The 21,871-nt window shown below is 36.5% G+C and overlaps 1 protein-coding gene across 1 annotated transcript in view; it reads left to right on the top strand.

Annotated features, from left to right (window-relative positions):
- Nucleotides 1-21,871, top strand: part of KCNH8 (potassium voltage-gated channel subfamily H member 8) — a gene marked incomplete at both ends in the record, with an annotated part of 340,973 nt that overhangs the window by 250,826 nt on the left and 68,276 nt on the right. Inside the window, 4 exons of the mRNA XM_079705106.1 lie at nt 3,216-3,413; nt 13,860-14,059; nt 14,931-15,180; nt 20,848-21,062. Of these exons, the coding sequence (XP_079561232.1) occupies nt 3,216-3,413; nt 13,860-14,059; nt 14,931-15,180; nt 20,848-21,062 (863 nt within the window). The remainder of the gene's footprint in view (nt 1-3,215; nt 3,414-13,859; nt 14,060-14,930; nt 15,181-20,847; nt 21,063-21,871) is intronic.

The following is a 21,871-nucleotide window of genomic DNA, read 5'->3' as shown; positions in this document are numbered from 1 at the left end:
GAAAACTTGAGGTTTTGTAAGCAAAGGCACACTTTAATTCAATTCAAGATCAGTAGATGGGTCCAGTTTTTTAATCATAACCTGATTGTATAGCTGATTCAGCTGAGAGGAAGCAGTGGCTTTACTGTGTGTGGTGTTGTTTTTCTCATTCCTCTGTGCATCAAATAAAAATATTAGTCATGCAACATTTACTCTCTGGGCAAAATGACATTTTTCAGCTGCTCAGACTTCCCCAGAATTAGTGGGAATGACCAACATGGAAGAAAGGGGCAAGCCCCTCTAATCACTTCAGTTTTGAGCAGAAACATGACATCGCTTTCAGAGCACTACTTGGAAGGCACTTGAGAAATAGCCAGCCCACCAGCCATTCAACATCTCGTAGTTGGCCGTACTTGACAACGCTTGGGTCAAATGCCTGTAAGAGTACTCTTCTGCAGAAATCAGCATCCTGAGTACAATAATATATTCAGATGTCATCGCTGCTTCCTGATTTTACTTGTCTTGACTCTCCCCCTACAGTGCATACAAATACACCAGTAATATTTTTTAAATGCACATGTGTTTTGCTTTTGTGATATCTCTTTAATTAATCTTGGATAAGCTGTCTTTATGTCTAAAACTTTTTCCATACAGGATTAAACCAGGTTTTACCAAATAATGCTTTATCACTTCCTCCTTCCCTTCACTTAAAATTCTAGAGCAGAACTCTTTAATCTGGGCCCTTGGACCCAGCCTGTAGGAAAAGGCCATGAACCACCTGAAAATGTACACAAAATTGTGTGTGTGTCTCCATGTGTGCTTTGTCCTGGGAAAAGGAGCATGTCTTTCTTCAGGTTCACAAATGGGTGTATAACTCCCCCAGTTTTAAGAACTACTGTTACCTAGATTTCTTCCCTGTCATTTCTATTAGTTAAGAACTGCTCAGTTCTATCAGATGGCATCCTTGGGTTCTACTGAGTACACTTAGTCACCACCTTCCTTTTCCATTATGACTCACTCCTGATCTCATATTTTCTCTTACTTTCTGAATTTTGTACTTTCTCTGTTCCAATTTAAGTAACATGAGAAAGAGAGAGAAAAGAGATATTATATACTAATATAATATCTGCCACTAACAGGGGTTGGCATTTCTTCATGTGGAATCTCATTTAATCCCCTGCAACTGTACAAGTTAGATAGTGTCCGTGTTTTTACAAATGAGAAAATGAAGCTCAAAGAAGTTAGTCATTCCCACAGATGGAAGGAAAAGTCCAGATTTAATGGAAGAGTCCAGATTTAAATCTGTGTTTGAATGTGGAGTTTATTCCTTCACAAAGCCTTTCCAGACAGAATAAATGGTCATAGCTTACTAATGGTGTCAGCTTTCATAATGTGTAATTTTCATTTTATTATTATTCTCTATCATCAAAAAATACATTCATTATACTTTGTGCAGAAATCTAGTACAAATTTATAAATGCTTATGTGTTGCTATATTGCATCAGTGTTGTCACATTATTGCAGAGGGCAAGAACAATTTATATGTTCATTAATTATTTCACTTTTAGAAATAATATTTATTAAACTCTACTATTGTTAGGGGCTTTGCTAAGTTCTGGAATAATGGTTCTAAGTTCTATCTTCACATCAGGTTCTACTAGGGAACTTTTTTAAAATATCAGTACCTGAACTTGGAACCAGAAATTTTGATTCAGTACATGGAGGTGGCACATAGACAGTGTATTTTTAAAATGCTTTCCCAGCTGTAGTCAGCACTGAGAACTATTGTTCTAGAAGGTGACTTTGCGAAGTCAAGGGACTTTGGTCCCCTAGATCTGCAGCATCAGCATCACATGGGAACCTATTACAAAGGCAAATTCTCAGCCCTTCTCCCCAACCTTCCCATGTGCTGTACCAGAAACTCCAGGGATAGGACCTGGCTGTCTCTAACAAGCTCTCTAGATATTTCAGAGGCAAGCTAATGGTTGAGAAACACTTCTCTAGAGACGATAAATGAGACAGAGTACTTGTCACTGAGCATTTCTGTTTGATCTCAAGGAACCCAGTTGTTTCAAATCTGCATTTTAATTACCTAGCACAGTTGCATAATCTATAACTTTAGTTGATAATGACAGCATTATTATTACTTAAACAATGTAATGACTTTCCATCTCTTCTTGGGCAGCCATTAAATGAAGTGTTTTAAGGAAATAGTGGTCAATGACTAACATCCCTTAATAAAGGTCTCATGGACCTTATGGGTTAAGCTGAATTGCCATAGTGTTTCATAACACACACACACACACACACACAGAATTTTTAAATATAATATTTTAAAGAGAAAATATTTCCAGTAAAGTATTTTAAAGTGGTCTTTGTGTTGTATTTTCATTGTATTATTATTATTAAACTTGTTATTTCCCATCTTTATTAACATAGCTTTATTACAGCTTTATGATAGTATAATTGACATACAATAAAATGCACATATTTGAAGCATTTAATTAGATAAGTTTTGACACATATATACACCAGTATCATGAAACAGTTGTAGGGGAGCACCCAATTCCATTATAGGAACCTCATAGTTGTGCAGTTTTCCCCCACCACCCCCAAGCAGCAGAATGAGGTTGTAGAGAAACCTTCCTGAGGAAAACAGGAGCTAAGACCTATCAGGCAACTGATATCAGGTCAGGTGAATAAAATAAAGAAAGGTTGTACAGGATAGAAATAAAGCCCATCAAAAAAAAAAAAAAGAAAAGAAAAGAAATAAAGCCCATCTTGCCTATATGAAGTCCAGATTCTTGTGTTAGTTGCTGTTTACTATCATGTAGAGTTGAAAAATACCTATTCAACCCCTTTGTTTCTTAAAATTCCAATTGAGAAATAAGCTTAACAGCTAGTGAAATGTACAACACTGTTACCGAGAGTAGAAATCCCAGGTTCTGTCACTACAGGTAGTTCTTGCATTAGAGTAACCTGTTCAGCTTTGACCACCAATCCACTCTTGAATGTATATTTCTCTGCTGTGTGTGTTATAAAAACAGTTGCATGAAAGTGATGCTTTTGCTTTAGAGCCATGGAATCTAATTCCTTGCCTTGAACTTCCTTTTAACTTTCTTCTTTATCCTGAGCAACTTCGTGTATCCTTAAATGTTCATTCATCATTACGCCCAGGTGCTAATACTGAGACTTTATTTTGGGGGCTTAAATGCTCTTTTTTTTTTCCATTTCAGGTTGGCTTCATGAGTTGGGAAAGAGACTGGAATCTCCATACTATGGTAACAATACTTTGGGGGGGCCGTCGATCCGAAGTGCCTATATTGCCGCTCTGTACTTCACACTCAGCAGCCTCACCAGCGTTGGGTTTGGGAATGTCTCTGCTAATACGGATGCAGAAAAGATCTTTTCCATCTGCACCATGCTGATTGGTGGTAAGGAATATTCTTCCTTTAGACCAAGAGAAGGAACAAGTGTCTGCCAAACGGTTGCTGTTATGTTCCCTCTGTCCTAAAACCCAATACAGGATAGATTGGTTTACATTGGAAGAGTCTAAAAGCACTAATTAGGAAATCAGTGACCAACAGTTATATATACATGTAGATTAGCAATGAAAGTCTGTGATGTCAAGAATTCCATGTTCTGACAGAAGAAATAACCATTTACCTGATGGTTGATTATATATATATATATATATATATATATATATATATATATATATATATATATATATATGTTTTTAATAGAAGTACTGTTGATTTACAATTTTGTGTTAGTTTCAGGTGTACAGCACAGTGATTCAGTTATATATGTATTTTTTCAGATTTGTTCCCTTATAGTTTATTACCAAATATTGATTATAGTTCCCAGTGCTATACAGTAGGTCCTTGTTGGTTATCTATCTTATATGTAGTGATGTGTATATGTATCTGATGGTTGATTTTGAAAGGGCAGGCACTTTGCTTCCTAACATGCTATTTACCTTTAGTGTTGGTGAGTTACATGAGTCTGAATCACAGGTATACGTTTGAAATGCCATTTTTGTAGCTCCAAACAGGTGAGGGTTATCAAATTTTATTAATACTACTATAGTAAATTAAGGATGTTTGATAGATAACTTAGTTAAAACAAAAGCAACAAACACCAATAAATAATCATAAATAGTTAACCTTTATTAATCGTGGTTATGTTCCATTCTCTGTGCTGAATGCTTCAGTACAATACCTCAAGCAATTCTGAAGGCAAATTTATGGGTTCCGCACCATTATTATCCCATTTAACAAATAGAGAAGTTATTATGCTATTACGTCTGAGCTTCAAACCCAGCGTCTGTACTCTGCTTTGTATCGCTGGGGTTTGGACTCCGCAAATCTCATTCTTCTTTGCCAGCTGACATCAGTCACTTCCCCCAATAGGGGGCGCCAGAGGGAGACTGGAGGCGGAGGAGGGGGGAAGGAACTTCCGGGTTCTGATGGGGGCAGTGTACCTTGAGTGGCAGGCCACGTCAGACAGTTGCATGTGGCTCCAACTTCAGCCTGTTCAGGCACTTTCAGAAACAGCCTCATTGAGCTTTCTCAGAGATCCCTGCACCTGCTGGAGGTACCCCCCCCCCCCATCCAAAGTCAGAGCCCCGACCCCTCGTGGCTTCCATAGCTTCTCCTCTGGGCTCCTCGGCGCTGATAACCCCACTTCTTCTCTTTGTTCATCCAGCTCTGCAGCTATCACACTCACGTGACCTCTATCTAGACTCTCCTTCTGATCATTGAGCACTCCAACACCAGGGAAAACAGTTCTTTATAATAAATTCCCCCAGATGAAATATTTACTTTCATTTCTCTTTTCTGAACCTCCTAACTGACAGAATTGATGCCTTTATCACCCACATTTTTCAGATGACAAATCTAAACCTTGCAGAAATAAAGTAACTTTTTCAATGCCATACAACCAGTAAGTAAAGAGGCAAGTTTGGAACCCAGGTGATTACTTACTTCTGTCATTAAATACATAAATGGAAACATGTGAATTATAAAGCTGTTCTCATGGAGATGTGGGTGTCTACCTGGATTGAGTAAATATTCTTAAGCCAGAGTTCTATGAGTACTTTCTGCCCCACCGTATTCCCTCAAAAGCTTGTTCTGTCATGTTCTCCTTTTTTTTAATTTAATTTTTGTTCTATATTAAAGTACAGGTGGTTTACAATGTTGTGTTCATTGCAGATGTACAGCTAACTGATTCAGTTATACATCTACATATATCCATTCTTTTTCAGATTCTTTCCCCATATAGGTTATTACAGAATATTGAGTAGAGCTCCCTGTGCTATACAGTAGGTCCTGGTTGATTATCTATTTTATATATAGTAGTGTGTGTATGTTAATTGAGATTATCATGTTTTCTTAATGACCTTAGTCCCAGATATCACTTTGAGGTTTGAACCTTAATATAGAAGATGGTTTCTACCAACTTCCTTGCATAGATGTGAACTGATTTTGTGGGACTTCAAGCAATGAGTCATCCAGCCTACCATGAAACCAGAGCAGCATAAAGGCAATCTTCCCTCGAGGATTTTAGGATCACCTTGGAAGAAATATGTGGAAAGAGTTTTAACAATACCAGGCAGTAAATGTTAAGTGCCAAATCAGTTAGGAAATTGAGAAGCAGTGAGAAACGGGGCCAGGGATTGGGAAAATTTCTTGGAAAGGCAGAGTTGCTGAGGTAGCATGCTGGGACTGCAGCACTTGGAAGAGGTTTTTGGCCGATGTAGAGCAGTAACAGCCTAGGGAGCAGAGAACAGGAATTCTCGTTTTCTAAAGAGCTGCAATGTGCCAATCCCATGGTGGTGATTTTATACCCAGTATTATGGCTTATATAATTGCTGCTTTCCTTGATGGCCCATCTTTCAGCCTAGCAGAATGACAAGCATTTTGTAAACAGACACAGTCTATATTTATTTAATATTTGCCCATGTTTCTTCTACTCCTGATGGAAATTTTTGGAAATGCTCAAGGCTTAACCTACTAATTTGACATTGGAAGAATATGTTAGCTAATTGAGCTTCTTTCCTGTTGATTCACTAACTATAGTGTAAGTGGTCCTGAATCAGAAATTGTTAAGGATATTATTATTCCCTGCTATTCATTGTGAGTAGAAGCTAAGCTGGTCACAAAGCCAAAAGATATGGGAAATAATCAGATAATGCCACTTTGTTACTTGGTAAATATTTATTGAGCAAATTATCCTGGTGCAAAACCAGAGCTCATTTGGAAATGGCATTAAAGCATTTAGGTGACTTGAGCAGCACTTAGGAAACCATTGGTTTTGAATGGCAAATGGCATCTGAGTAACTCAGATTTATTAATTAAAGCTTCACAAATCTGTGTCTGTGGGAAATAACTCTATTATTGTGACAATTACCCTAGGCTAAGAGAAATGATGCCTTCATTTTTAATATTTCCTAGTTAACAAATTACTGGCATAATTTTGAGAACAAATCATAAGAGTTCACAATATTGAACACTTTGCTCATTTAATTCTCATGACACTATGAATTAGAGGTTATTAACATCCCAATTTAATATAAAGCAGCAGATGTTTAGTGAGTTTAAATGCCCGGATTCACTAAGACCTAGAAAACTTATTGTAAAATATCCATTTCATTCTATACTGCAAATTGATTTTATTTTTTAATTTTTATAAATATATACAAATAATTTATTTTTTAATTTAAAGTATGAATTACCATGTAATCAACGTTAAGTTATCTTATTAGGAATCCCCACGCAAGGCCGATGAAATTGCTAATGACAGAGATGCAATAATTACTACAAAAGTGGGTAGGAGTGGTATTAAATGTTGCAGGTGAGTGTAAGAACCCCAGATAATTACCCAGGGCAGAGGTGCTCACAAGCTGAGTGAGGAGGAGGAGGGGGAAGGGAAATCTTCCACGTGAGCATCTGTAATTAACGAGTGTGCACACCACTGATTTATGGGAAACATATTTAAAACTATCAAAGAGATTAAGCAAAAGTAATGAAAAAAAATCCATACCTAGACAAATCTGTATAAACTTTGAGAACACGCAAAACAAAGAAGGAATCCTAAAAGCTTCAAACAACTATTAGAATTAATAAGTGAATTTAGTAAGGCTTATGGATATAAAGTCAATATGCAAAAATCAGTTGTATTTCTATATATTAGTAACAAACAATATAATATTTTTAAAATTATAAAAACATCAAATAAACAGGAATAAATGTTTTAAAATGTGCAATACTGGGACTTCCCCGGAAGTCCAGTGCCTAAGACTTTACCTTCCAATGCAGGTGGTGCAGGTTCAATCCCTGGTTGGGGAGCTAAGATCCCACATGCCTCGCAGCCAAAAAACCAAAACATAAAACAAAAGCAATATTGTAACAAATTCAATAAAGACTTAAAAAATGGTCCACATCAAAAAAAATTTTTTAATGTGCAATACTATTATACAGAAAAGTATAAAACATTAGAAAATAGTTTAAAATAATGGAAGGATATACAATGGTGATGGTTTTAAGACTTAGTATTGTAAACATACCAGTTTTATTCAAATTAGCCTAAAGAGTCAATGCAGTCTCAATTTAAAAAACCCAGTAGATGTGTGTTTGTCTGTATATATGTGCCTCTGAAAATTGGCAAGATGTTCCTAAAAATTAGAGGAACTGCAGAACTAAAATGATTGTAAGCAAGCATAAAGAAGAACAAAATTGGAATATTTATGCTGCAGATATCATGATGTGTAATAAAGTCACAGAAATTAAGAAAGTATGGTGTTGGCTCAGGAATAGATAAATAGGCCAATGGAATTGAAGAGAGTGCAGAAACCTGCCCATAAACATATGGTCACTTTATTTATGACATTGGTGATACTGTAACACAAGGGGGAGAAGATGATACTTTCAATAAATGGTGCTGAGTCAAATATATATAAATATACATGTTAAAAAACAACCTTGGGCCTCCCTGGTGGCGCAGTGGTTGAGAGTCCGCCTGCCGATGCAAGGGATACGGGTTCGTGCCCCGGTCTGGGAGGATCCCATATGCCACGGAGCGGCTGGGTCCGTGAGCCATGGCCGCTGAGCCTGCGCATCCGGAGCCTGTGCTCCGCAACGGGAGAGGCCACAACAGTGAGAGGCCCGCGTACCGCAAAAAAAAAAAAAAAAAAAAACAACCTTGACCCCTCTTAAAACTAAGTTGAAATTAATTCCAGATGGATTTTGATCTAATTGTGTAAGGGAAAAAAATAAAGCTTCTAAAAGCTAACATAAGAAAGTATTTTCATGACCTTGGATTTGGCAAAGATTTCTTAAGCATGACTCAAAAAGTGCTATCCATAAAGGAAAGATTGACAAATTGAACTTCAGAACTTCTGTTTATCAAAAGACATCATTAAGAACGTGAAGCAGCAAGCCACAGGATAGAAGATATTTGCAAACATGTATCTGACAAAAGACTCTTATCTATTATATATAAAGAACTCTATCAAATCACTAAGAGCAGAGAACTAAAAAACGCATTAAAATTTTTAAAAAGCACTTCAAAAGTAGATTTTCTTACCTGAATAGACAATAAACTTATAAAAAAGAAAAAAGGTGCTCAACATCATTCATGTAGGATATGCAAATTAAGATCAAAATTAGATAACATTTGCATTCAGCAGAATGGTATACTTAAAAACACTAATAACCCTAAGTGTTTGAGAGGATAAAGAACACCTTGACTTCTCCTATACTGTTGATGTGTCAGTTGGTACAAGAGTCTTGTCAGTATTTACCAAGTTTGAACATATCTGTACTCTGTGCCTCAACAATTCCATTTGTGAGTGTATATCCAACAAAAAATCATATATATTCACATCAAAAGACATAACATGGAAACATTACTGCAAAAATTTCAAAGTGGAAATGCTCACTAATAGGAGAATAAATAAGTGAATTATGAAATAATTATTCAACAAAGTACCATACAGTAATGAGAATGAGTGAACTGTTATGTTACCACATGGATAAATCTTACAAACTCAATGATGAGCAGAGAGGACAGACACAAATAAGTATGCACTGTATGATTTTGTTTAAAGAAGGTTCAAAAGGTAGGCAAAACTTATTGACTGCAGTATAACTCATAGCTGCAGTTACCTTTGGTGAGGGTGCTGATTGATGACTGTGTGGGACACCAGGGAGCTCTGGGTGATAATATCACGTTTATTCATCTGGAGGTGATTCCATGGATCTGTTCACTTTGAGAAATGAACTATACATTTACTATTGGTGTAATCTTCTCAATGTGTATCTTTGATACTAATTTTAGTTTGTAAAATTATAATAGATGAGCAAAAAATAATAATATAACTATCAGGTGTGGGATGAGAAAGTGGATAGCAGTGAGCTGAGTTCTCACTTTTCATGTCAAGTTGCTTTTTATGTTTTGTCTTAATATGATAAGTCAAGCAGTAGAAGTGAAATCTCATGATCTAAAATATTGGTGATAATCAGAAGAAGACCTAAAAGAAATAATTTTGAAAGTTTGCCTTTGGGGAGTGGGATGGGGATGATGGGAAGGGCTTGGGACTGAACTGTTGCTAAATTTTCTAAGCTACTTGCTTATGATTATAAAACTTTTTAAAGAAATTATCAAACTGCCAGAGGTTCATTTTGGTTCCATAAATATTTATGGCACACTAAAATTATGCCAGGCACTGTGCTAGATGCTAGGGAAACAAAGATGACTAAGATAAGATGCTTTCCTTCGAGGAGTTCACAGTTGAGTAATGGAAATAGGTACTCAGGCAGATGATGTTCTTTCTTTTTCCATTTTAACTTTTCCTATTATAATGCGCATTTCGAAAGAACTGGAAAATCTACATAAAAATAAAATTACATGTAATCCCATCACCAAAGGATATTCTTTTCAGTCTTTTCATACATTTATTCCCCTATTTTCTAAGAGATTTATATCAACTACACATATCATTTTTGTCACCAAACAAAATATATTGAGAACATTTTCCCATGTCTTTTAAAATTCCTCTCTCATATTTATTAATGGCTGCCTGATGAGTGAGCCCCCAGTGTTGGGACCATCAGCTCAGCCTCAGAGGTTAGATATAGCTTTCTAGTGAAGAGGACTCATCACTCAGGACATGTCCAGTTTAAATGAGGCATTGCTGCCATGGAAGAAGTAGAGTGAAACTCTTAACAGCCAAGGCTTTCCTTGGGTCCTCTTATCCTATATATACTACCCTGACGTGATTTTATTGGACCCACAAATTCGCTGTTTTTAAGGTGTCTTTACACTGCCATTTCAATTCATCATTTAGAAAATTGTTCTCACTCTCTGTTCTCCCTGCCATCTGCCACTCACAACCCAGTGTACTTATAGCAAGGATTGGACAATTCCAGGGCAATAAGTAGGTGAGAAAGAGGAGTAGGGCAGCTAAGATTACCCGAAGCCTGAGCTCTGGTCTCCTTTTATAGCAAGAGAGCACAGTCCCTCTGTAGACACTGAAGGCACTGCAAAGTAGTTGACTAAAGAAATCAGAAATGATGATCTTAGGACAGCAAGGTTGCCCAAAATCCAAAGAAAGAGGTGGTGGGGAGGGAGAGAGAGAGAGAGGAGGGGAAGGAAGGAGGAGGGAAAAAGAGGGGAAAGGAAAGGAAAGATAAAGAAAAAAGGGAAAGAGAAAGCCAGACAACCTATAAGAATGCATTTTCATTTGAGGTCTGTTTATTTTCATGTCAGATCCTGAGGGTTGAGCCTCCTCTGAAAACCTGATATTAACATAATCTTTTACAAAATGCATTCTATACAAAACTCCTCCGCAAAGAAAAAGAACCTCCCACAGACTCAGCAGTAGGCCTAGCATGCTACTTTAAGAATTATATACATCAAATTTGCTAGGAATAAAAAGGAAAAGTGAAGGATAATTTCCAGACTGACCTGGATATAGAAGTTCTTCAGTCAAAGTTTCATAGTAGATGGAATGATTTGGCCTGACAGTCACAGACACGCTTCGCCAGTGTGAAAATGATAACCAGTGACAGAGAGGCAATAATAACTTTGGAAAACTGAAAAACTACGAGATTTAGGGTTGTATTTTTTGAACTACTTAAATTAGAAGTATTTTCCTATGCTGAAATGAGACTTTGAAATTATGATGACTCAGACATAGACTAGGGCTTTCCAACAACACTTATGAATGCTACAATGAATCCAGTAATTCATTTTATTGATGATGTACAATTAGGATGCTAAATGATCTGAACATATTACTTCTCTTACCTTAAGTGCTTTACACACATTATAATTAAGCAAAGTTAAAATCATACACTTAATTAAGGAAAGCAGTGTTAAAATAAATGAAATAAAATTGTTCTCAGTACTCAGTTTAAACTCCATAAATGATTATTACTACATACTTTCTACAGATGGTGGGGCTTCCAAACACTGAGCCCATAAGTATATTAACAGAGCCTGAAATCAGTGTTTAATTCCTTGGACTTGGAGCAGAATCAGTTCTTTTCTTCGCTGAGTGTTTATGTAAATAGAGGTCTCCCCTTCCAAATAAAATATTTAAGCTGCAGAACAGTTGTGCTTCTAAAACCATACAGAAGAATGAGCCTCTACTTAGAACTGCCAATAAGTATTCAACGTTTAGTTGTTAAGCAGTATGTGTTTTTCTTGGTATATTTTTAACCCTTTGGAAGACATTTCATTTTTGAACATTTAGGAAGAATCTGCATCTATGTGTGCTTGCATGTAGCAGGCATTTCTTGAATATTTTTAGAATTTCCTCCATCAAGAAGTTATTTCCACAAAGAACCACTCAATTATTTGACAGGTTGCTGAAAAGCCTTAAATCTGGGTTCCTCCTGCATATTTTACACCACTGAGCATCCTGGAAATTCATAGCACTTTTCACTTTCATGGGAAAAATTAACATAAATTGAGCACCCACACACAATTAAAGGCACTTTAAAATATATATTTTAACTCTTTAAATCCTGAAATAACTCTATGAGTAAGGTACTGTTATACCCATTTACATATAAGGGAACCACGCAAGGGAATTACATGTCTCACCTGGTTTACAAAATTAGAAGTGGTAAAGCCAGAATTTAAATCTAGTGGTGTCTGATTCCGAAGTCCATATTTCCTCTGCAACATTATATTGCCTCCTGTATATAGACCCTAAGTTTAACCCTATTCTAGTAACTTCTTCAAAATATTGAGGCCTTCTTTACTATGGGGTGACTTCATTGGCATGGTGACCGTATTTTCCATAGAGAAATAATGATGTATAACCTGATAAAGAATTTTAACTCCAGTGTTAGATTAGGCTGAAATTAGTATGACAAAAGTTGATAATTTCTGGTAAATGTAACCGAAAGAAAGAATTCGGGTTGGGGTTATCTTGAAATATTCAGGAGGATGGATGTAACAACAGGTTGACACATTTGCACTAATTATCAATTCTGGTGTTAAGAAACTTTTAACATAGTTCGTTGGATGTTGAGATTTGGGCACAGGGACATTTATGATAGGTCTTAATAGACAAACTAGAAATGTTTAGTCTTTTTTTTTTTTAACTAAAAACCACTGAAACCAGTGATTTCACCCAACCCCTGAGCTTCCTACCTCCTTGCCAGTCCCATGGGGATCAGGGCTGAAATCTGAATATCACAGAGAGTTGATCTGTCCGTAAGTGTGGGCACACTTGGGTCTTTCTCTTTCCCAGTTTCACAAACCCAGGTGGGTCCAAGGCCTTCTCGGGCTTCTTGCTGGTGTCTGCTAGGCCATTCCTGTTGTTTGACCAGCAACTACTGTTTAGTGCAAAATCCTCACATCTTTTCTGACTTTGAGATACTTGACCACTCCCCACAGCAGGTGGCTCCTTGGGAAGTGAAGTCCCTCTGCTCGCTCACTCTATGTTTTTCCAGGAGAAAATCCATCCCTAGTCCCCATCTGCTCTGGAATTCTGGTGAACAAAGCCTGCTCTCTCATTACACTCTGGTGGTGCTTTTGGGAGGGGAAGACTGACCAAGAAGTCTCATTGAAACAGGAGTCACATGTTCGTGTACCACGTGGCTCTTCTCAGAAAGGTGGCGAGGACTCTAAGCAGAATACCTGAACTCTTTGTTTCTTGAATGGTCTCAGAATTCCTAATATCTATGTCCCTTAAAATTAAAGTGACTAGGGAGTTGGGGTGGTGTTATCTTGGCTTCAGCTTGCCCAGGAAATCCTCAATTACATTTCTAACACCTTTTTCCATATATTTATTAATAGAAATGTGTCCTATTTAATATCCTAAACTAATTTTAAATGATGGCTTTGGGGAAGAGACTAATATTCTCATAAAGGCTAACCAGATTTTTATTATAGACTTACTTTTGAAACATATTTGTTATTATAATAAAAATAACTATTAAACCCTAACTTGATAGCTTATTCTATGAAATTATTAAAACCATTTCATCATACCTACACAGTTATACCCAACAATTAAAATAATAAAGGTGTGAATAGAGTACAAAAATCAAAGTTTGTCATAGCCAGGATGACAGCTAACAGATTAAGTGTGGGTCAAAGTGGTCTATTGTTCTTATTACTGAGTATTTTTTAAAGGTATTTTTACTCTGATCAAGTCACATGGAATCGAAATGACTACATCAGGATGCACCCTGTGGCACTGCGGCTGCAGCAAAAAGCCTGTTTCAAAATAGCTGTGTCAACGTAGCCAGCTGCGTGTACTCTGCTGATTCAGGATATATAGACTGTACATTTATACATAAGGAGGAAGCCCCTCCGTCCTATTTTTCTCTCATTGTATGCCGTGTTGTTTTCTCTAGCCTTGATGCATGCCCTGGTGTTTGGAAATGTGACGGCGATCATACAGAGGATGTATTCCAGGTGGTCCCTCTATCACACTAGAACCAAGGATCTGAAGGACTTCATACGTGTCCATCACCTGCCCCAACAGCTCAAGCAGAGGATGCTTGAATATTTCCAAACAACCTGGTCAGTCAACAATGGAATAGATTCCAATGAGGTAATGTGCATTTCTCATGTTGACGTTTTCAGGCAGAAAGCACGTATTCTAAGGTAAAAGCAAAGTGCTCTAATGCAGGTCTCCAAAGGGAAATACACACCTACCACCTTCTTTATCTCTTTATTTTTAATCTCTCATGACCTCAATACATCTTCTTTCATCTGCTCTGGCTTATGTTTTTACAATGTCACTTTAGATTGGCCTGTGTTTTACAGTAACTTGCTACTTTGGTCAATCAGGCAGACTTATTTTCATTCTCATTGACCCTCTTTGAAGGAATCAATTCTTATGACAGTTGAATGATGGAATTATGGAATATTAGATTAATCAAGTTAATGTTTACCTTAAAAGCAATAAAGTAAAAAAAAAAAGAAAAGCTTTTCAGCAAACGTTATCTTTGGACATCCAGAAACACCGCAGACCACCACTGTAGAAAAGGTATACTATAAATCAAGCAACCATTCCACCAACCCCCCAATGAAACCAGTCATCAATATTTTTAAGTGATTATTTGTTTTTTCCTCTCTTCAGATGGTCATGACAACAGAGGAAACACTAAAGGGTCCAAATTCCATATCTTCTGTCCTGAGTAGGCATCTTTATGAGAAGCAAGTCACAAGGAACTATATGTTTCATTCTAGAGTCTTTTATTAATTTATTCTATTTCTCCAGACTTATTAACAGCTGATCATTTAGGAGCACACAACTAGGTCACAGTCATGGAAAAATCTCTCCAGGATTATTCATATGTATATTTCCTCTTCTGTGCTGTGGTTGGTCAAACAGTGGGAAAAACTTCCTGTGGTCTTATAGTCAATCAATTACACAAGACTGACCCCAACTTGCTTCCCTCTTTCATCTTCTCTGACAGCTTTTGAAAGACTTTCCAGATGAGCTTCGTTCTGACATCACCATGCACCTGAACAAGGAAATCTTACAGTTGTCCCTTTTTGAGTGTGCCAGCCGGGGCTGCCTCAGGTCTCTGTCCCTACACATCAAAACCTCCTTCTGTGCTCCAGGGGAGTATCTGCTGCGTCAGGGAGATGCTTTGCAGGCCATCTACTTTGTATGCTCGGGCTCCATGGAAGTTCTTAAAGACAGCATGGTGCTGGCGATTCTTGGTATGTCTGAGTTGAAAAGCTTCATGAAATTTTACTCTGGAGCATAAATTAAGGAGATGAAATGGGGGGCAAAACTGTGATTGAGAGAAGGAAAATTCGGGATGAATATGTGGATTCAAGATATGGGTTTAATTTGCCAAATTATTATTATTAGTTTTTATTATTATTATTAATTGTTATGCCATATATTGAGTTTACACTGTGCTAAGTGTTATATCCAACACATGTTTTGATTCTTGTTAAAAATCCAGTGGTATAAATATTATCCCCACTTTACAAGTGAATATATAGTATCTTAGTTAACTTAATTTGTCCCAAATAACATAGCAAGAGAATGAACACAGTTCTTTCTGATTCCTAAAGCCAGATTATAAATTTTGATATAGTCTGCCTCTTGGTGAAACAGTTGGTCAGTTTTCAGAGGGCATTTCTGCCTTTTTGTGGAGAATCAATTCAGAAAAGAACATTGAAAATTGTTTTATCTGTGCTAGAAATTGAACAAAAAATGATTTTGTATTGAGAATAAGCTCTCATAGCAATCATAGCAATCATTAACTCAATTCTGTCAAGGTGATGATAGGCTTTTTTCACTCCCTCAAAAATTCATAGGACAATTTGTGAATATTTTGTACCACAAAGTTGACTCCAACTATTAAGACATAATTGGTGTTTGTTGAAATGTAAATGTCAGCTGACAAAAGATGACATGCAGGGTTAATGTCGAAAAATTGCTATCTGCAATTTTATGTGTACCTCTTTTAAAAATCACTTTCATTTGTTTCTTTATCTGTTTGTTCATTTATTTATTCAACTATTATTTCTTGAAGGCCTATGAATAAATTAGGTACTGGTCTAAATGATATATTTTGAACACCAGTGTAAAATGATAATGTTTAGAATTTGTGTTCATTAAAAGTGGCTAATGCAGCACTTTTCATTTATTTTTAATTTTCATATTTAAGAACCTAATATCTGTGGACAACCCAACCCTTTACAAAGTATTTTCACATGTGGGACCTTAGTTACATTTTCCTAACACAAAGAGACATGTAAGAGAGGTATTTTCTCATTTTTCTGAAGTCAAAGCTAACCTAGGTCTTCAGACTCTGTATCCAGTGTTCTTTCCACCTCTGAACAATGCCTTTTATTCTATATGATCATTGTTAAGTCTGCAGTCTCTGGATTTTAGCTAGTAAGCTTCAAGATCAGTTATATTTGGGAAGAGGGAAGAGAACTAATATTGATTGATTCCCTAATGTGAGCTGGGTGTTGTATGTCCATTATCCAGTTCAAATCTTGCAACCCTATTAGGTTCCTATGATTATCCCCAGTTAGAGGTGCAGAGATGGAGGCAGTGAGGGGTAAAATACCAAATGGAAGAATGCTTTCCATTGCTTCCAATTGACTTAAGCTTACCACATCCCAGAGGAAAGGTAGGGCTTGCCTTCCAAAGTTTGGGCTCAATTCTTGATTCACCCCCTTATGTTTTTCTCCTTAATAGAAAGGCTTGGAAGAGCAACTAAAAGAGTGTATTTATCCCAAGTGTGGCCAGCTCATTATCAGTGAGAGAGTGAGACTCTGTCTGTGTGTGTGTTTCAAGAGGAGAATTTAACACTCTTCCTGCCCACTTCTCAACTCTATGAAGTTAAAGATCAGTCATTCTATCATTTTTTATTCAAAATTTAAAGTGACTATCATTTTTAACTTTGCTTCAAAACCTTTCTTTACCTGTGGGTTTCCTTAGTACCACTATCAGTTTTATAGCCTGTCCATTGACACAGTCTGCTTTTAAAAGGGCATTTAGTGCCATTTACAACGACATGGATGGACCTAGAGATTGTCATACTGATTGAAGTAAGTCAGACAAAGACAAATATATGATATCACTTATATGTGGAATCTCAAAAAAATGGTACAAATGAACTTATTTACAAAACAGAAATAGAGTCACAGATGTAGAAAATAAATTTATGGTTACCAAGGGGGAAAGGTGGTGGAGGGATAAATTGGGAGATTGGGATTGACATATACACACTACTATATATAAAATAGATAACTAATAACCTACTGTATAGCACGGGGAACTGTACTCAGTACTCTGTGATGACCTACATGGGAATAGAATCTAAAGAAGAGTGGATATATGTATATGTAGAACGGATTCACTTTTTCATACAGCAGAAACTAACACAACATTGTAAATTAACTATACTCCCATAAAAATTAATTTTAAATAAAATAAATAAAATTAAAGGGTATTTAGTTATTTTTCTAGCAGCTTATGGTTTGATATACATGTAAGCAAATTAATGCACTATTTTTAAATGTATATAATGTGTGTTTTTCTGTAATTGTGGTGAATTTTTAAATTTGGTTACTAGCAACAGTTCTAGGAATGGAATATGAAGGCATCATCCCTGATACTATGTCACGATAGGTACAAATTTGATGGCTTGTATGTAAATACTATTGTTTGTAATACACAATTCCATTGGATTTTCTTATTTTAAAAAAATTCTAACAACTAAAAGACTTAGTTCATTGCCTTGTGTTTCTGGCCTGCATTTCCTACATAAATTGAGCTTCCTGTAATTAACGTTTTCCCATTTTTGCTGCTACCATATATCTCTCAGAAATGCACATGACCATTCGAAACATGCCTATGTTATATTGGGACTAAACCCAAAGATAATACATTAGTAATATTTTCTCTCTGTGGTTAGCATTATTTCAACAGAGACTGACTATTTTATTTCCCCTACAGTAATATTATCTTATGGGCCAATTTAAATCAATACTGACTTTGATAAACTTAAGCACATGGCTTAAAATAGAGATATTTAGTACATGTTCACTCTGCCAACAAAATAATTAATGCATAATGTCGTAGGGGAAAAGTATCACCAAACAGCTGTCAAGCCATAATTTATTCAAACAATCCCGTCGTCCTATCATTTCTTGAAGGCGTTCTTAATCTGATGCTTTTTGGGGAGGCAGTTGACACAGAGGAAGGGATTTTTCCAGGGATAGAATTTGTCTGCCTTATACACATTCATTTCATGTCCTGGTAATTGAACACTTTCTTCATTGTGGTTTAAAAGAAGATGACAAAGCATGGATAAATACACTCTTCACAGATGGCATTAGTCTGTCTAATTATAATTAAACATAAGTTATAGCTCTAACCAGGATGGTTTGCACATGCATCCCATCAACTTTTTTTGCCCAATGGAAGAATAATGATTAGCAAATATCAGTAATGGAATTCTGAATAATAAAGACTAAGGGACCATAAATATCTTCTTTCCTTTTAGAAATAAGGATACTGAAACCCAGTGTAATTAAGAAACTTAGATATAGGCTCTAAATCTAAGTAGGGAGTAATCCACAAAATTGTAAAATTAGTGAGGGTGAGGACCAGGCTCCACCTGAGGTCTGGCACACATGTCAGTGGTCCATAATTATCCATTGAATAAATAAATAAACTAGAATTATTTCTAGGATGCCAAGTTTAGCAAGATGCTGGGGTCATTGTGGCCAAAATCACCAGGTATGAAAGTATGATGACCCTAAAGTTTTTCCAAACACCAGTTGCTTAACAGAATATGTGAATTCTCACCGCGGCAACATGGTGCATCATGATAAATTCTCCTCAGATATACAAAATTTGAAAATTTGCTGTATTCAGTCCATCCTGGCTATATTTACATCTTGCATCAGTATCCAACTTTGAGTTTTTGAGCAGCAATTTAGATTTCTAACAAAACATGCAAGAAAAAAAATTTCCAAGTTTAGCAGGATAGGTGACAACAATAAATCAAACTTGAATTCTTCAGCACTGTGTGGCAGTTTATTCTCTTAATGTCTGTAAATATAGATTTTAGTCATTTTTCTTCTGCCAAATAGGCTCAATTTCAAGGTTTTAATTCAAAGATAATACCTGGAATAATTTAAAATGTTTTGATCTGGCACAAATATTTATGAATATCTCAGGTATTCATGGTTGATGCGGCACATCTCCTTTTACTGTCAAATTCAATAAAACAGACTTTTATTGAAGCCTGCTGCATGCCAGAGACTTTGCTTCCAGAAATTCTGGACACAGTAAAAAATAAAAGTTTCAAAGTTAAAAAATTAATTGAATGAAGAATGGACGGCGCAATTTGTTCTATAACATTCCAAAGATACTACTTGCTTGGTGGTTTTTGGTTGGTCAATTAGTGGTTGTTGGTTCCCTATGAAATGAAACAAAGCGGGCATAAAAATATATAAATAAATTATTTATTTATATTTATTTATTTATTATTTATATATATATTTATTATTATTATTTATTATTTACATATTTATTTATTTATTATTTATTTATAGGCATGATGATATTTGAGGACAAAGCAAAGACAAAGTAGAAACTCCTAAGTTGGAGCCTTGATTCCAATGCCAGAGTCCTTTGTGAACTTGGTCATATTACCTCAGCTTTTAACCTAAGTTTGTCTGAGAATTGAATGGATTTTCTTGCAGATTTCTCACATGGACGCTGAGTGAATTAATGGCTCTGTCTAAAATAAAACTGAAGCTGTGATCAGTTCTTTGTTAGTAATTACAATTATGCTCACCCTCCTGCCAGGTTAAACAGATTCAAATCAATTTTAAGATTTTAAAGATTCAAGTAACTTGTCCAGTATTATCTAATCAGCAAACTCGAGGAAGTAAGCTAGTTCCCAGACAGGTGAAGTGTAGCCTAAGACTGATCGACAGAGGTGTTACAAAAGATTAGAGGTGCTGGCTGTGGGGTGGGACACAGAAAATGTGAATAAAGTAGTGTTAGATCATCTCTCCCCACAATGGAAGAGCTCATAGTTTTTATTTATTCACTTTCTTTGTTGCTGGAGAAAATGGGATTTTTACACTGTCACAGAGCATTAAAACTATGACTTGTATTTTGCATTTGTATGTAGTAGATTTCATGGTCTGTAATGCCCAGTAGTTGCCTCTGCCTCTCAACTCTCCTCCTCCATGCCCCACCTCCTGTCTTGTAGACATGTTCAGAGATAAATAAAACAACCCGACTATATTAGATGGTGATTCTTCTATTATTGTCCAAAGTGCTAGAATCAAAATGATTAATATAACGCTTGATGGTCTAAACCTCAGAATCCTGGATCATTTTTACAGTCAGAAAAACTGAGCCATTATTATTTCCCTTGAATGGTTAAAGCAACTGTGACGAAAAATGTCAACTGCTTTGTCTAAAGTCATTTACCAAATCCCATGAGGGACCTGTCTGGAGCCCATGTATGACTTACAATTCCTAACTCTCAGGCTCCTAGCCTTTATTCTCTAGACCAGTTTTCTCAACTGGGGACAATTTTGATTGCCAAGGCACATTTGGCAATGCCTGCAGATATTTTGTGTGTCGTCTCTGGGGGTGGATGATGTGAGATGCTGCTAAATATTCTACCCTGTACGGGATGCTCCCCCTGCCAGCAAAGAATGATCAGGCCCCAAATCTCAACACTGCTGAGGCTGAGAAACCCTGCCCCAGATAAAGGTTCCTCTTCTCTTTCAGTGTAATTTCAGAGAAATGAAGCCTGTAAATCAAACAAAGTTACCAGTCCCAAGCTTGCTTTTCATTAAAGCTACATGTCTTTTTTTCACTGTTTCAAGGGAAAGGGGATTTAATTGGAGCCAATCTATCAATTAAGGACCAAGTGATCAAGACCAACGCCGATGTGAAGGCGCTAACCTACTGTGATCTCCAGTGCATCATCCTCAAAGGACTCTTTGAAGTGCTGGACCTTTACCCAGAATATGCTCACAAATTTGTGGAAGACATTCAGCATGACCTCACATACAACCTTCGAGAAGGTCACGAGAGTGATGTAAGTCTCACTTCTAATTAGTGCTGAGACCCAAACACACGGGGACTGGAGATCATTTATAACAGGAAAGGCACATGTCCTGACCTCACTTCAAAATGTCTCTGAGCAGATAAGGTAGGACTGTTCAGTTACTAATTGAGCAGTTAGATAATTAGCTATATGTCAAACCTGGAGCTTGTTATCAACATTTTACGAAAGTATTATTTATGGATGACTTCTCTTAATTCAGTTTCTTTCTTTTTTATTTTCATGTGCTTATAGCCAGAATCAATTTCAGGGACATACAATATTCAGCTAGAGATGTGTGACTTCTCCCGAACTGAAAGATTTCTGGATAGAGTACGTGGTGCAGAGTTTGCTGTGTGTGTAATTATTCACTACTCCACTGGCTTGACATGCAGTTTGCTTAAGAATATCTTTTTATTTGTTAACCGGTACTCAAAACAGCCTATCTTAAAATGACTAAATAGGCACGGAAGGATTCAAGCCAAAGATTGTCACGCTGAAAGCATAATGAACATTTTCTGAAATTATATATTTGCTGCATATTTCAGTTTATACAAACAGCTTTCCTGTCAAAATATGTACCAAACTGCATCCCATGATTAAGCTGCTCATGAACATGACTTCATTAGATGTGTCAGAGAGACCAACGATTTAATAGGGATGATTGTTGAAAGGCAAGCCAGAGCACGTACGCAGAGCATTCTCTATGAACAGAGAAGCCTTGATCTGCTGCCTTGAGCTTTGTCCCAGATATCTGCTATACTCGATTTTTTCCCTAAGGGTTTAAGAAACGAAGCTCTTGT

This window comes from Hyperoodon ampullatus (genome assembly GCF_949752795.1).
Source record: "Hyperoodon ampullatus genome assembly, chromosome: 5".
Classification (NCBI taxonomy): domain Eukaryota; kingdom Metazoa; phylum Chordata; class Mammalia; order Artiodactyla; family Ziphiidae; genus Hyperoodon; species Hyperoodon ampullatus.
The sequence above is the reverse complement of the archived record's forward strand: the minus strand, read 5'-3'. Positions and strand labels throughout refer to the sequence as shown.